Source organism: Schistocerca piceifrons, chromosome 3 (assembly GCF_021461385.2).
Source record: "Schistocerca piceifrons isolate TAMUIC-IGC-003096 chromosome 3, iqSchPice1.1, whole genome shotgun sequence".
Lineage (NCBI taxonomy): Eukaryota > Metazoa > Arthropoda > Insecta > Orthoptera > Acrididae > Schistocerca > Schistocerca piceifrons.
In genome coordinates this window covers 205,303,887-205,317,045 of record NC_060140.1, presented here as the reverse complement: position 1 = coordinate 205,317,045, position 13,159 = coordinate 205,303,887, and the positions used below count along the sequence as shown (strand labels likewise).

The 13,159-nt window shown below is 41.4% G+C and overlaps 1 protein-coding gene across 1 annotated transcript in view; it reads right to left on the bottom strand.

Annotated features, from left to right (window-relative positions):
• LOC124787744 overlaps nucleotides 1-6,318 on the bottom strand; it is a 116,736-nt gene extending 110,418 nt beyond the window's left edge. Inside the window, exon 1 of the mRNA XM_047254610.1 lies at nucleotides 6,178-6,318. Within this exon, the coding sequence (XP_047110566.1) occupies nucleotides 6,178-6,292 (115 nt within the window). The 5' untranslated portion in view covers nucleotides 6,293-6,318. The remainder of the gene's footprint in view (nucleotides 1-6,177) is intronic.
• Nucleotides 6,319-13,159: the final 6,841 nt, after the last annotated feature.

Here is a 13,159-nt window from a genome sequence, read left to right as displayed (position 1 = left end):
TGAACCTGTATCATTTGTAAAAGAATATTCCGCAAAAGAGAAGAAGACAGTTCAAGTACAACGTCCTCAAATTATCACAGCCTATAATAAACACATGTGAGGAGTGGATAGTATGGATGAAAACATTGCCAAGTGCAGAATAAACATTCGAAACAAGAAGTGGTACTGGGCTTTACTTTCTTGGCTGATTGACGTATCTGTACATAATGCGTGGCAGCTGAAGAAAGGAACGGGAGCTAGGACTACTCAACCTGAATTCAGAAGTGAAATTGTTCAAGTTTACCTAAAAAGATATATGAATCCCGTAAAAGGAGCAGGCAGGCCGTCTATCAGTCCTATGTGTGGATACAAATCGTGTGTTCCAAGTGATATCAGATATGATGGTATAAAGCACTATATCAAGAAAACTGAGAAGAAGAGAAGATGTGTAGGTTTGTACTGCAAACAGAAATCATCAGATGTTCACTCAAAATGTGGGAAAGGTGATGTAGGACTCTGTCTAGAATGCTTGAAGTGTACCATGAAAGTCAGTAAAACAAATGATTGTGAATTATTTTGTGTATGGTGTTATAAATTGGTTTGTAAGGATTATTTTGTTCAAATTTTTCCTTACTTGTATTAAAAATCTGATTAATAAAACATAACTTCAAATGTATTTCAATACCACAGAAAATATTTCAAATAGGCATCTGAGGGCCCAGCGTGTCCATATGGACACGTTATGTTACAGACAAACTAAGAGAGAGAAGAGTCAAATAATAGCTTATATGCACTACTTAGATGCACAAGAAGTCAAAAAACTGAAAATAAATTTAAATATCCAATTTTGAAAAATTCGGGCAGTTAAGGGTTAAGAGACCATCTGCAGCCATTCATGGACTTCATGTTCCCGAATAATGACGTTATGTAATCGTGCCACAATTGTTCGCAACTGGTTTGAACAACATTCTGGACAATTTGAGCGGATGATTTGGCCACCCCGATCACCCGACATGAATCCCATCGAATATTTGTGGGACGTAATCGAGAGTTCAGTTTCTGTGCAAGATCTGGCACCGGCAACAGTTTCGCAATTATGAACGGCTATAGAGGCAGCATGGCTTAATATTTCTGCTGGGAAAGAGACCCAGTTCTTATTTTAGAATTTTGTAAGTGGGGTACAGAACCTGAAAGTACCTTTAATCGCGAGCCAACGTATTTTACGCAATGTTTAAACCGAGTGCATGGGTACTTTATGACCACCACAAAAAATTTAAAAACTATATAAATTTCGTTCATTTTCACTCTCAACATAGAGTTTAAAATTCAGTAGATGTGTAAGAAGGGAACAAAACCTTAAAATATGACGACATTTGTTGCGGAAAGTCACAGTTACTACTAGACTTAAATTTTTGGGTTACATTTTACTGAAAATTTTAAAACACTTACGGAATTTGATATAAGAAATCATTAAAAACAATTTTAAAATATAAAGTACCATACTAGATTACCACCCTGGCTGTTGTAGTGGAAACACAAAAAGACCCGCCAGACTAATTACATTTCCAGTGTGTCTCCATTATTCGGTTGATTTATTTAAACGTAACAAAACTGCTAAAGTTGAAGCAGGTTACGAAGAGTGAGAATGTCAATCAACACACAAATAATGAATTATTTACCAGTCAGAGAAAGAAGTGTAGAAGACCTATACATTGAACTGATAAAAAAACTAAGATACTAGAGAGTATTGTAAGGTATCTGAGCAGCTTGTTTCAGACAGGCGCGTACCGAGCATGGCAGGTGTCTAGAGTTAACAGACTTCGAACGTAGCGTGATAATTGGTACAAGACGCATACGTCATCGCATTTCGAAGATTACTCAAGAAATGTGGTTCCCGAAGGCAGCACTGTCTAGTGTGACTCTTCTTCTTCCACTTGTTCTTAGTCTCTTCCTGTTTCTCTAACGGGCCAGCATTGTTATATGGCCGACAAAGCATTGGACCCATTCACTCGAGGCTACCGAGAAGCGCTTTCCAGCGACGCACGGGGCCTTCACACGGCACTTGGCGGCGTAGCGCTACTGCAAGGAATAGCGGCTACTTTCGTCGTCGCGCTATGCCGCTTTGATCTGCCGCGTCTCCGTGTTTCGGTTCCATCATGGAGCCTGATCAGCACGATGCCTCTATTTTACTTCTCATACTGAACAAAAAAATGAAAAAGCGATAATTTGAAAGAAAATCCTGGGTGCCACCATTTCTCGAAGGAAGAAGTGTTCAAGGTTTATTAGAAAGGCATCCAATTTACCCAACTTTGGTACAAATGATAAAAGTATACTCGTCATCAAGACAGTTGACTGTGGGTCGCTTTATTACACCATAGCCGGCCGCGGTGAACGAGTTATAGGCGCTTCAGTCCGGAAGCACGCGGCTGCTACGGTCGCAGGTTCGAATCCTGCCTCGCGCATGGATGTGTGTGATGTCCTTAGGTTAGTTAGGTTTAGGCAGTTCTAAGTTCTAGGGGACTGATTACCTAAGTTGTTAAGTCCCATAGTTCTCAGAGCCATTTGAACCATTTTATTACACCATAAACATTTTCTCGATAGTGTTATTGGTCATATGGGATTCCCACAACTCATGTTCACTGACTTTGAAGCAACAGAAGGTCGCCTGATTGATCTGTGATCAAGAACTGATAGCATCCGAAGAAATTTACTGACAATGAAACTAAATTTCTCCAAAGCAGGCTGTTACGTGACGGCTGTCATTTCTTTCCTGTTGGTGATTAAGCTTTCGGTTTGTCATCTTTCTTATTGCGTTTATAGAGCGACAATTTCTTTTTAAAAAATTTTCAGGCACAGTCTCTGCAGGGCTGGAAGACAAGTTGAATGTATTTTTGGTATTCTTGCTAAAGAGTGCAGAATTTTTGATCGGCCTCCGAATGTGTCTCCATAATTTGCAGATGATATTACAAAACCTTGTTGTGTGTTGCACACTTTTGTTCGTGATCGAGACGTACAGATCGGAGGACACTTTGCATAACTGTATGTTATGTTACATGTCAACAGACCTTACACAAGCGGGAAGAAATGTGAGTAACGCTCGTGAATGGACGTCTTCTCTGAAGAACGTTTGCGTTCGTCATCTGGGGAAAATTTTAATTTCAATCTTCTGTATTGATTTTCATCTTTGGCCAATAGTGGAAGCATGACAACACGGCCGTACTACCAAATAACAGTGAGCAGCAATCCCAGTACGTCACGAGGCGACTGTTAACAAACGGCGTTACGCTGCTTGGCGGGTCAACGGCACCACCGAACTGGCGTCGTGTTGAGGCCGCTGATCTGAAGCAACATTCCGCCAGCCGTCTGAAAGTGCCCATTTAAATCAATGCTTGCCAGCGCTGGGAAGTTCTCTGTGGCTCCGTGGGAAGGCGGCCTAGGTGGCTCGTGCCTGGATGTTGTTTCTGATGCCACCCACTCTCCCCTTACGCCAATCCCTCCCGGGATTGTCTGCGTGTACTGAAAATCTCATGCTGAAGCATGAGAACGTTTTCTGAATGATTGTGTAACTTGTGTTTGATGCGGAAGGTAGGTACCAGCATTTTAGTTGGATGTGCGAAACCACCCAGCCTTTTAGGTGGATGTGCGAAACCACCTAAAAGCCACATCCAAGCTAGCCGGCTGCACCAGCTATTACCGCTAGTTCGATCCGGGGCACGTTCGTCTCCCCGAATCTCGCAAGTTGCGCGTTAACGCGCTCGGCTATCCACACACGGTGGAGTGATTGTTCAACATCCTACAGATAATGTTTCTACTTGCGTAAACCACAGCACAGGACGACTGCAAGTGTTGACGTCACGTAGCCACGGCTGAGGCATACCGGCGATAGACACTCAACGAATGATATCAAGGCCGATTTGACGGTGCGGCAACCTGGGTTGTAGGAGGCAAATGCAGCGCATAGAGTGCACGGTAGTCGACTATGGGCATCACAGACACTGCCCTCTAAAGACATTCGGCCGATCAGTGGAGACATCGTTGATCTATGAACATGAACAGACCGGCAATAACGTATATATTGTAAACCAAGCAATGCACAAGAATAGGAAGAAGGATACGAAGGAACTAGCTCAGGAAAAAACTTAAAAAGTCATCACACAAATCTGAGGGCTGTAAATTCAACTAAATACTTAAGCGTTACAGTTACAAATAACCTAAATTGGAACGATCATATAGATAATATTGTGGGTAGAGCAAACCAAAGATTGCGATTCATTGGCTGAACACTTAGAAGGCGCAACAGGTCTACCAGAGAGACTGCTTACACTACGTTTGTCCGCCCTATTCTGGAGTATTGCTGTGCGGTATGGGATCCGCATCAGCTGGGACTGGCGGATGACATCGAAAAAGTACAAAGAAGGGAAGCTCGTTTTGTATTATGGCGAAATACGGGAGATAGTGTCACAGACATGATACGTGAATTGGAGTGGCAATCATTAAAACAAAGGCGTTTTTCGTTGTGACGGGATCTTCTCATGAAATTTCAATCACCAGTTTTCTCCTCTGATTGCGAAAACATTATGTTGGCACCCACCTACATAGGGAGAAATGATCATCACGATAAAATAAGAGAAATCAGGGTTCGCACAGAAAAAATTAAGTGCTCGTTTTTCCCGCGTGCCGTTCGAGAGAGGAACGGTAGAGACAGCAAAAAAAAAATGGTTCAAATGGCTCTGAGCACTATGGGACTTAACTTCTGAGGTCATCAGTCCCCTAGAACTTAGAACTACTTAAACCCAACTAACCTAAGGACGCAAACACACCCATGCCCGAGGCAGGATTCGAACCTGCGTACGTAGCGGTCGCGCGGTTCCAGACTGTAGCGCCTAGAACCGCTCGGCAACCTCTGCCGGCAGAGACAGCATGAAGGTGGTTCATTGAGCGCTCTTCCAGGAACTTTATTGTGAATAGCAGAGTAATCACGTAGATGTAGATAACAATAAAAAAAAACAAAGAGATCAAATACGTTCAAGCCGAACAACGTTGAAATATTTTTACAGCAGAACATTTTAATGAAACAGAACAATAAGAGGAAGTAGGAGGACTTAGTATGAAAACTCAAGTGTATACAGTGTAGAATGTGCAGCGGAAGATATATTGGACAAACAGTGAAGGCGTTCTCGACCAGACAGAGGGAACGTACTGTCAACTCCAGGCTATGTAATTATTGCAGGTCAAAATAGCTAATCACGTGTACACATCTGATCAACTGTTAAAGGGAACGGAATCATTTGCCATACACGGTCATTCACACAAAAACATTGGGTCAGTATCTACTTTACTAAAACTAGTAACTAGATTATTGCTAGTGTTTTTGTGTTGTCAGTGTCTTCATTAGAAGCAGATCGTATGCCTCCCTACATTAATGTCTAAATGTTTTTAAGTGAGATTATGTAGCAAAGTTCCTACTTGTCGAGAGCTAGCCGAGCATCTGTCTCCGTTTTGTAGCACTTTTCTACACTTTTACAGAAATACTTGTAAATTTTGCTCTTTGAAAGGAAATGAAAAAAGTTTGACGTATTGGACGCAGTCGAAATAACTATTCATGAAACTAAGGACAGATATGTGCTGAACACGTTAGCAGGATAGAGAAATACTAGATATCTGGAACGGTTTTACAGGCCTTTTTTGTAAACGCGAAGACAAAACAATGGTATGTTCGGATTTCACAGATGTAACAGATAACGGGAGCAGAAGAACTGCAAGCTGTGTAGTAGTATCTTTGGAACTAGACAAACCGCAAGTAATCACTTGAGCAGCATGCGTTTTCAGTCTGGTGCGCCGAATACACAGGATTTAGCAAAGCACAGTCACACACTGCTTCTGCTAGACGCTTTGTGTTGGCACCAGGTGGTTTCGGCACCAGGTGCAATAGGTGATGAGGTTGACGGAAACCGATGCGCAAGCGCCAGTTGTGATGAGACTGGCAAATGGGACAGAAGTACACTGTTACATAGTAAACAGAAAAGTTTTTGTCCAACACATGTTGTGTTACTACGGCTACTATGCGTGTTTTACAAGTGTTTGTGACATGTATAGAACACTGTCAGAGCGGCGGCGAGAGCGTTGACCCTCTCAACGCGTTTACTGTGTTTGGAGAACATTACTTAAGTGTGCTGAAAGTTAGTAAACGCAGCTTACCATTACGCTGGGCGTGGGCTAAGTACGTCAAGCACAGTGACAGCAAACAGGTGACAGCGCGCATATCGCCGGTTGGTCTGGCAGCCAGTAGAGCGAGACAGAGAGATATGCTCATGCGACAGAGTACGACGCGACCGTGGCGCCGGCAGCTGTACTAATGCCGCCCGCGTCACTTCGGCTGGAACCTTTCCGTTCCCCCTCCCCGCCCGACCCTCGCAGACTCATGACTCGATCTCTCGCGAGAGCTGGTCTCGCCTCTCATTTTGCGAGAGCCTGCCTGGCTGAACAGATGTGTAGTTGGCTGGCACAATGAGCACTCCTCGGATCAGGAACAGTGGGCGCAAGGTCCGTTTTCGTTTGACATGTTCCCCTGATCAATACCGCGCGAAATGTGATGATGAAGGTGAGGCGGCGCGGTTCCTCCAGCTCCTACCTGTGAACTCGTCGCAGCAGATCGCCGGACCGTACTGCAACTCGCACCAGGCTGCATTCTAAAAATCGGGAGATGTTTATTTTGAATGAAAGATGGAAATAATGGCAAAACTTCGGTATATTCTGAAGTTTAGAATTAAAAGTTCGCTGCCAAGCCAGTGCTAATCGTAACACAGTCATGCACAAACCCTTTCATTCACGTTAGGAAGTTTACGGTAACGTATTTCTCGAAATCTGAACAGCTACTAAGCACGGATTGTTCTTAAATGAAAATGCCCGCTATACTATTAAGTTTATCAGTGACTAATGCATTCAAATTTTTTGTCACCGATCTTCCCAATATGCCACACGGAATTACAGTCTTTTCTCATACACAAAATTACTTAAAAAATCCGTACTTTCTAAAAAAACACACCGTAATAAATATGCCTTATCTTTAATGCACTTTTGAGGCATGTAGCATAACTAACACCGGCAAACTACAATTCATACTACACACGACTGTACCATTGAAAGGCTGGGCTCCGACTCTTTAGACTGCAATAAGCGTTCTCAATCTCACAGAGAAAAGACGCGCGAAGAGTACTCCGTTCTGATTGGTCAATTTTCTTTAAGTTCAATAGAAAAATATTATTCTCTCGCGTTAGCCCGCACTTTTCACGACTAACCAATCAACAAATAACATACCTTAGAATTGTACTTTTTCATGAAATAAATATTTAACATTCTGATGTTTTATTTATACTTTACGTTATTAACTATTTTCATTTGCACTCGAATCAGCTTTCCTTTTACCATAAACTTACTTAACATGTTCTGAAACAAAATTCCCAATCGTCTGCATTCACACTGTCTTAAAAATTTCTCACGGTAGTTGGCTCTGAGCACTATGGGACTCAACTGCTGAGGTCATTAGTCCCCTAGAACTTAGAACTAGTTAAACCTAACTAACCTAAGGCCATCACAAACATCCATGCCCGAGGCAGGATTCGAACCTGCAACCGTAGCAGTCTTGCGGTTCCAGACTGCAGCGCCTTTAACCGCACGGCCACTTCGGCCGGCAACTCTCACGGTAGTTCATACAGCGTTTGTCGTTATAACAATGATCTACACATTTACTTTATACCGTATTCACGCATCATTCACACCATTAAAAACATACATAAAACTGTACAAACGTAAATAAACTAAAAAGCCTTCAAGAAATAGACAGAACAATTCACAAAATCATTCTCTTGATCTGTTTCTTGAATGTTCTGTCCGCTACTGTACTTTGGTGGACGAAAATTAGAACTATTTACAAGTTCGGGTGCAAGAAATCTGGAACTAGGATACATTAGCATTACCGGAGGTCCAATGTGGACTGTAATTACCATACGACAGCGAAACTTGATACATATGCTAATGCATTAATATATAACCGATTTATGCTGGAAAAAATTAGTTCTAATTTTTGTCACCATGTGCAAATATGGCGCTGTACAGCACATCGTCGACGTCTCTGTGTTCATATAGAACGAACTGTGTAAGCAGTGGTTAATAAGAAAATCAACATTACGCCTTTCTCACTTGTTTGACCTTTCCTGCCCAAGTCATACTCGCAATGCAATACCTGTGGAAATATTTCTACAGGTCTTCCTTTCATTCACAGCGCCAGAGTTGCACCTGGTGGACAAGACTATAACTAATCTTTTCCAACGTAAATCGGTTCCGCGGTACAAATACTACCAAATTTCGCTCCCATACGATTATTACAGCCCGCACTAGACCTCCGTGTTGGCGCAAGCGATACAGATACCAAATACTGACATGAAACTGAAGTGTCAATGCATAACAGGCACAGAATATCTAATTTTAACGTGCTCAGTTCAGCGTGCATAAGCTAAAACAGTACATAACCATTTATAGATAGTTAAGTATTATTACAGAATTGTTTCCTGACAACTGCTAGTCTCTGTTATCGAATAAAGTGACTAGTATCACTTGTGTGAAGGTTTTCATTCATTAGCCGGCCGATGTGGCCGAGCGGTTCTAGGCGCTTCAGTCTGGAACCACCCGACCGCAACGGTCGCAGGTTTGAATCCCGCCTCGGCATGGATGTTTGTGATGTCCTTCGTAATCCGAAGGTCGCCGGATCGAATCTCGCACCATGCAACTTTTTTCTTTATTATTAGTTTTTTGTAATTCAAATATATATATACATATATATATATATACTATTAATGAATTGCTTATGCATGTTGGTGAAGGCGGATCGCTCTCCAATTGTACCGCCTCCATTTTTCCCTTTTTTTTTAACAGGGTTTACCAAAGCTCTCCCGTCCGCACTGATTTTCGACGATGTTAGAAGTTGCGCTAGGGACCGCATCTACCTTCTTTCGGAGTTAGCACGCAACTACGCTGTTATGCGGCGGCACGTATCGGCCCATTCAACATCTGTCCTTCAAGTGTAACGAGCGAGTAACGGAGTTTATATTTCATACCTGCCACAGCAAATTTGTGTTCGTGGTGTCTCTATTCTAATTCGAACGTTTGACTTACGCTATACATATTCGATTCGGAATATCGTTTCTACGTTTTCCGTCAACTATACGTGGATAACATTACGAAGATAATTAAAAACATTTGTGAAATACAACTTTGTTTGCGGAAAACATAATGATGTTCGAAGTCGCCAGTTTTTCCACGACAAACTACTTTCAACAACTTATTATATGCATAATTGTTGCAACTGATTGCCGAGCGCTCGGGTTCGTAATCCGAAGGTCGCAGGATCGAATATATATATATATATATATATATATATATATATTTGAATTACGAAAAACAAATACTAAAAAAAAAAATTACATGGCGCGAGATTCGATCCGGCGGCCTTCGGATTACGAACCCGAGCGCTTACCGCTGCGCCACGACGCTGTAGAAAATTGTTAATCGTAGAGAGTATTTCACCGCAACGGTTTTTTTAACTGTCGATTTTCTCGACAGCGGCTGAGAAGTGCGTCTTGGTGCTTTGCCACATTACACCTCTGGTCATGAGCTTTTATTATGCGCAGTATGAATCGAATCTGAATTTCACAATTGGCGGCCTCCCCTTGTAAATCTGATGGGGTGCGACATAGAGTTTCCCTTGTAAGGAAGTATACAATGTTGATCTCCTCTGCTGTAGCTCGCAGACAGATAAAATAGACCCATTTACGTAGTTTCATTTATTTAAAATCATACAAATTTAATTCACGTCACTCAACTCTCAAAGAACTTCGTGCACCGAAAAGCTTGGCAAACTACAAAAAGTAAGTTGCAAAGATACAAACAGCAGTCATGAAAACGTACGGGGCTAATTCGGAAAGTAAGATTACAAGAACTTTTTGAAGTACAGATGAATTTATTTTAATAAAATTCACATGTATTGTAGTATAGGTGCCGGCCGCGGTGGCCGAGCGATTCTAGGCGCTTAAGTCCGGAACAGCGTGACTGCTGCGGTTGCAGGTTCGAATCCTGCCTCGGGCATGGATGTGTGTGATGTCCTTAGGTTAGTTAGGTTTAAGTAGTTTTAAATTCTCGGGAACTGATGACCTCAGAAGTTAAGTCCCTTAGTGCTCAGAGCCATTTGAACCATTTTCTAAATTCAAAGTGTAAAGCTGTTTTTACATCAACCAATGCAAACACTTTTAACCCATACTTTGCTGGTTTGCTAGGGATATACTGCCTGAATGCAATGGGCAGTTTCCTCTAAATGCCAAAAGCTTTTCGTCAACAGTAAGATATTCACTACGTAAGAAATATTTTATTATGAATAGTTCAAGTACCTTTCTGATAGGAGCCAACTTGTCAGTCTCTCTGCGAACACCTCTATCATGGATATTATCAAACCTAAGCCACCTCAACAGAAACCTGAATCGGTTTTCACTTATGCATTAATAACGTGATTCAAGTCCGTTTCCCTTTGAGTTATCCCACAATTTCGATATACTCTTCCTAGATCATCTCAAAGATCCACACATATAACAAACCAATGAAAGCTCTGATATCTATCGCATCTGTTTCTTTAGCATCGCTTTCCCTAGAGAAGTTACCACGAACTTCACTGATGGATATATTAGTGCATGTTGCGATAATGCTTATCGTGTTTTCATCCAAGAACAAATTCAGAATTTCTATTTCTGTCTTCTTTATACGAGCTTGATGTTTTGGTCCAGGCAAGTGCGTAACAATATTACAAGATCTGCTTCTACCAATGGTAGGATATTTATTTTTCCTCCGTTTAGTTATTCCACCTTTCCCTAAAAGAAATGCATCCTTTTGAGTTACGTCGTCCTGTGACTCATATTCATCATTCTCTGGCACTTCTTGTTCTGTTCCTGAATTCATGAACACAGTCCTCAGTCTCTGGGTCAGCGCTATCACTGTGAGCATCACTCAGCTCACTGAACCATTCCAACCATACATTAGGATCTCTACTAAACTCCGTCCCAGGTTTTTTTTTTGTTTTGACATTTCTTCCACAATCTAAAAATAAAGAGAATACTAGGTAACTGCAGTCAGTTTCATTAAGTCCAAATTTACGCACATGAAAGATCGATTGAATCTAGGAAAGCAATAAAGTAATGCAGACTTACTTTGTTTCAGATTGTCGCAGCAGAGCTCGCGCGGATGACAAGTGTCCTCCAGACAATAATAATGTTTCATAAACAATGTATCTTTCGTAACTGAAAGCCAACAATATTTGGAGCTAATTGCTGGAGAGTTAACAGAAAGGTACTGAAAATGGCACGATCTCAATCCTGCCCTGTCAGACATAAGTGAGCGGGAAAGTCATGTGGATGACGAGTGTCCTGGTTCTGTTTCTCTGTATAGAAGGTGAGGAAGAGAGCGTAATTTTTATTCCCTTTCGAATTCTGGTATATTCATCTCCACTTTCCTGAGATGAAGATGAAGTGTCGACGTCTGAGGCTTTCTTAATTCTTTTTACAGATCTGTCCATGATGAAAAGAGCGCACTAGTAACTTGTAAACGCATGAAACTACTGAACCTAGTACAAAATTACACCGAACAGCGAAACAAATGACGTGCTTGCCTGATTACCAAAAAATAAAACGACAAAGCGAACTGAAAGAGGGATAATTCAGAATTTCCGGAAATCCACTTTGAGTATCCACCCTAGTTTTTTACTGACGCAGCCGACTGCGGCGTTCCAAGAGTCAAAGATAACGGCCCCTTGCCGATAAAGATGAAAAGGTGCCGACGGCGGCAAATATGGAGCTTCTTTTGGTGAAGATTATGTATGGAATGAGGGAGTCAATGTTTTGGAGTTGAATACAAAAAATATATATAGTTATTATGATAAATACATGTTTAAATGTGTATAATTACATACAATGATGGACAATTTATTGGAAATTGGGCTACTCAAAGAAACGATTTGGCGATAAACTTTTTGTCATAGATATCTCATCTGCAGAAGATTAGAAGACATTAAAAATTTCGCGACACACCTGACATGTATTCATGACACGCCAAATCTCACGACATGGCGGGCGAGACGACATGGCGGATGAGAAATATTCTTTTACCAGTGATACCAACCGATTTACTCTTTCAGTTTCAGCGAATCAAGTTTTCGTTTGCAGTAGCCATAGAGAACGCTCAAGGTTGGGCATTTAAATACGTTGGATCTGATTCATACTCGTAACATACAGTATCGAAAAAAGCGAGAAATGATGTATATTCGTAAGTTTTGAGTTTGTATTGTGTACAAAAATTTGAATACAAAGAAACACAAAAAACGAAAACAAAAGAGTCCTTTTCATTCACATTCTAATTAATTTATTATAAATACGAGTTCCATATCTTCAAAGTGGAACAAGTCGCAACGAAGTGCCGAAATTTGCGTACTGACACCGTTCCCAGCAATATCCCATATTAGGAGGAAATATTCAGTTCCCGTACATATTTAGCAATTGTGGAGCATTGTTGAGTGCGCTGGTACTTGTGTAAGCCAAAATTCTGTGATAACACATCGGCTGTAATATGTTACCATCTATGGAACGTCTTTAGAGCAACAAAAATAAGAGAATCGCTGTACATTTCTACTTCTAGAAAAATCTTAATACTACGAAAAGAAAATTTTTAGTGACGAGAAGTTTTCTCCTCCCATTTTAGTAACTTGGCAAGTGCGTAAGAAGAACCCGTGATGCTGGACGAATAGTACTTCTTTTGTACTTTTTCACCTACGTTAGTAAAGAATTAACTGTCAAAAACAGTAGTACTCCTTTGTAGCGCTTCACACATCTACCGAACATGATGGGTGACTTTTTAAAAGAATGGATGAAGGTAAGGATGGACGTAAGATCAGGGTCGGCGGCAAGAGGGGCGGGGGGGGGGGGGGCTATACCCTCTCCCTGATGTACTCAGCACACTTGATGATGGCAACAAGGTCGATTGCCGAAATATTGTGTCCTTTGTACACTCACACCAGGCTGTTCTCCCGAGATTTATTTCGTTACGTTCTGTAATGTTTGAAACGATGCTAATTTTGTATGTTTTATAA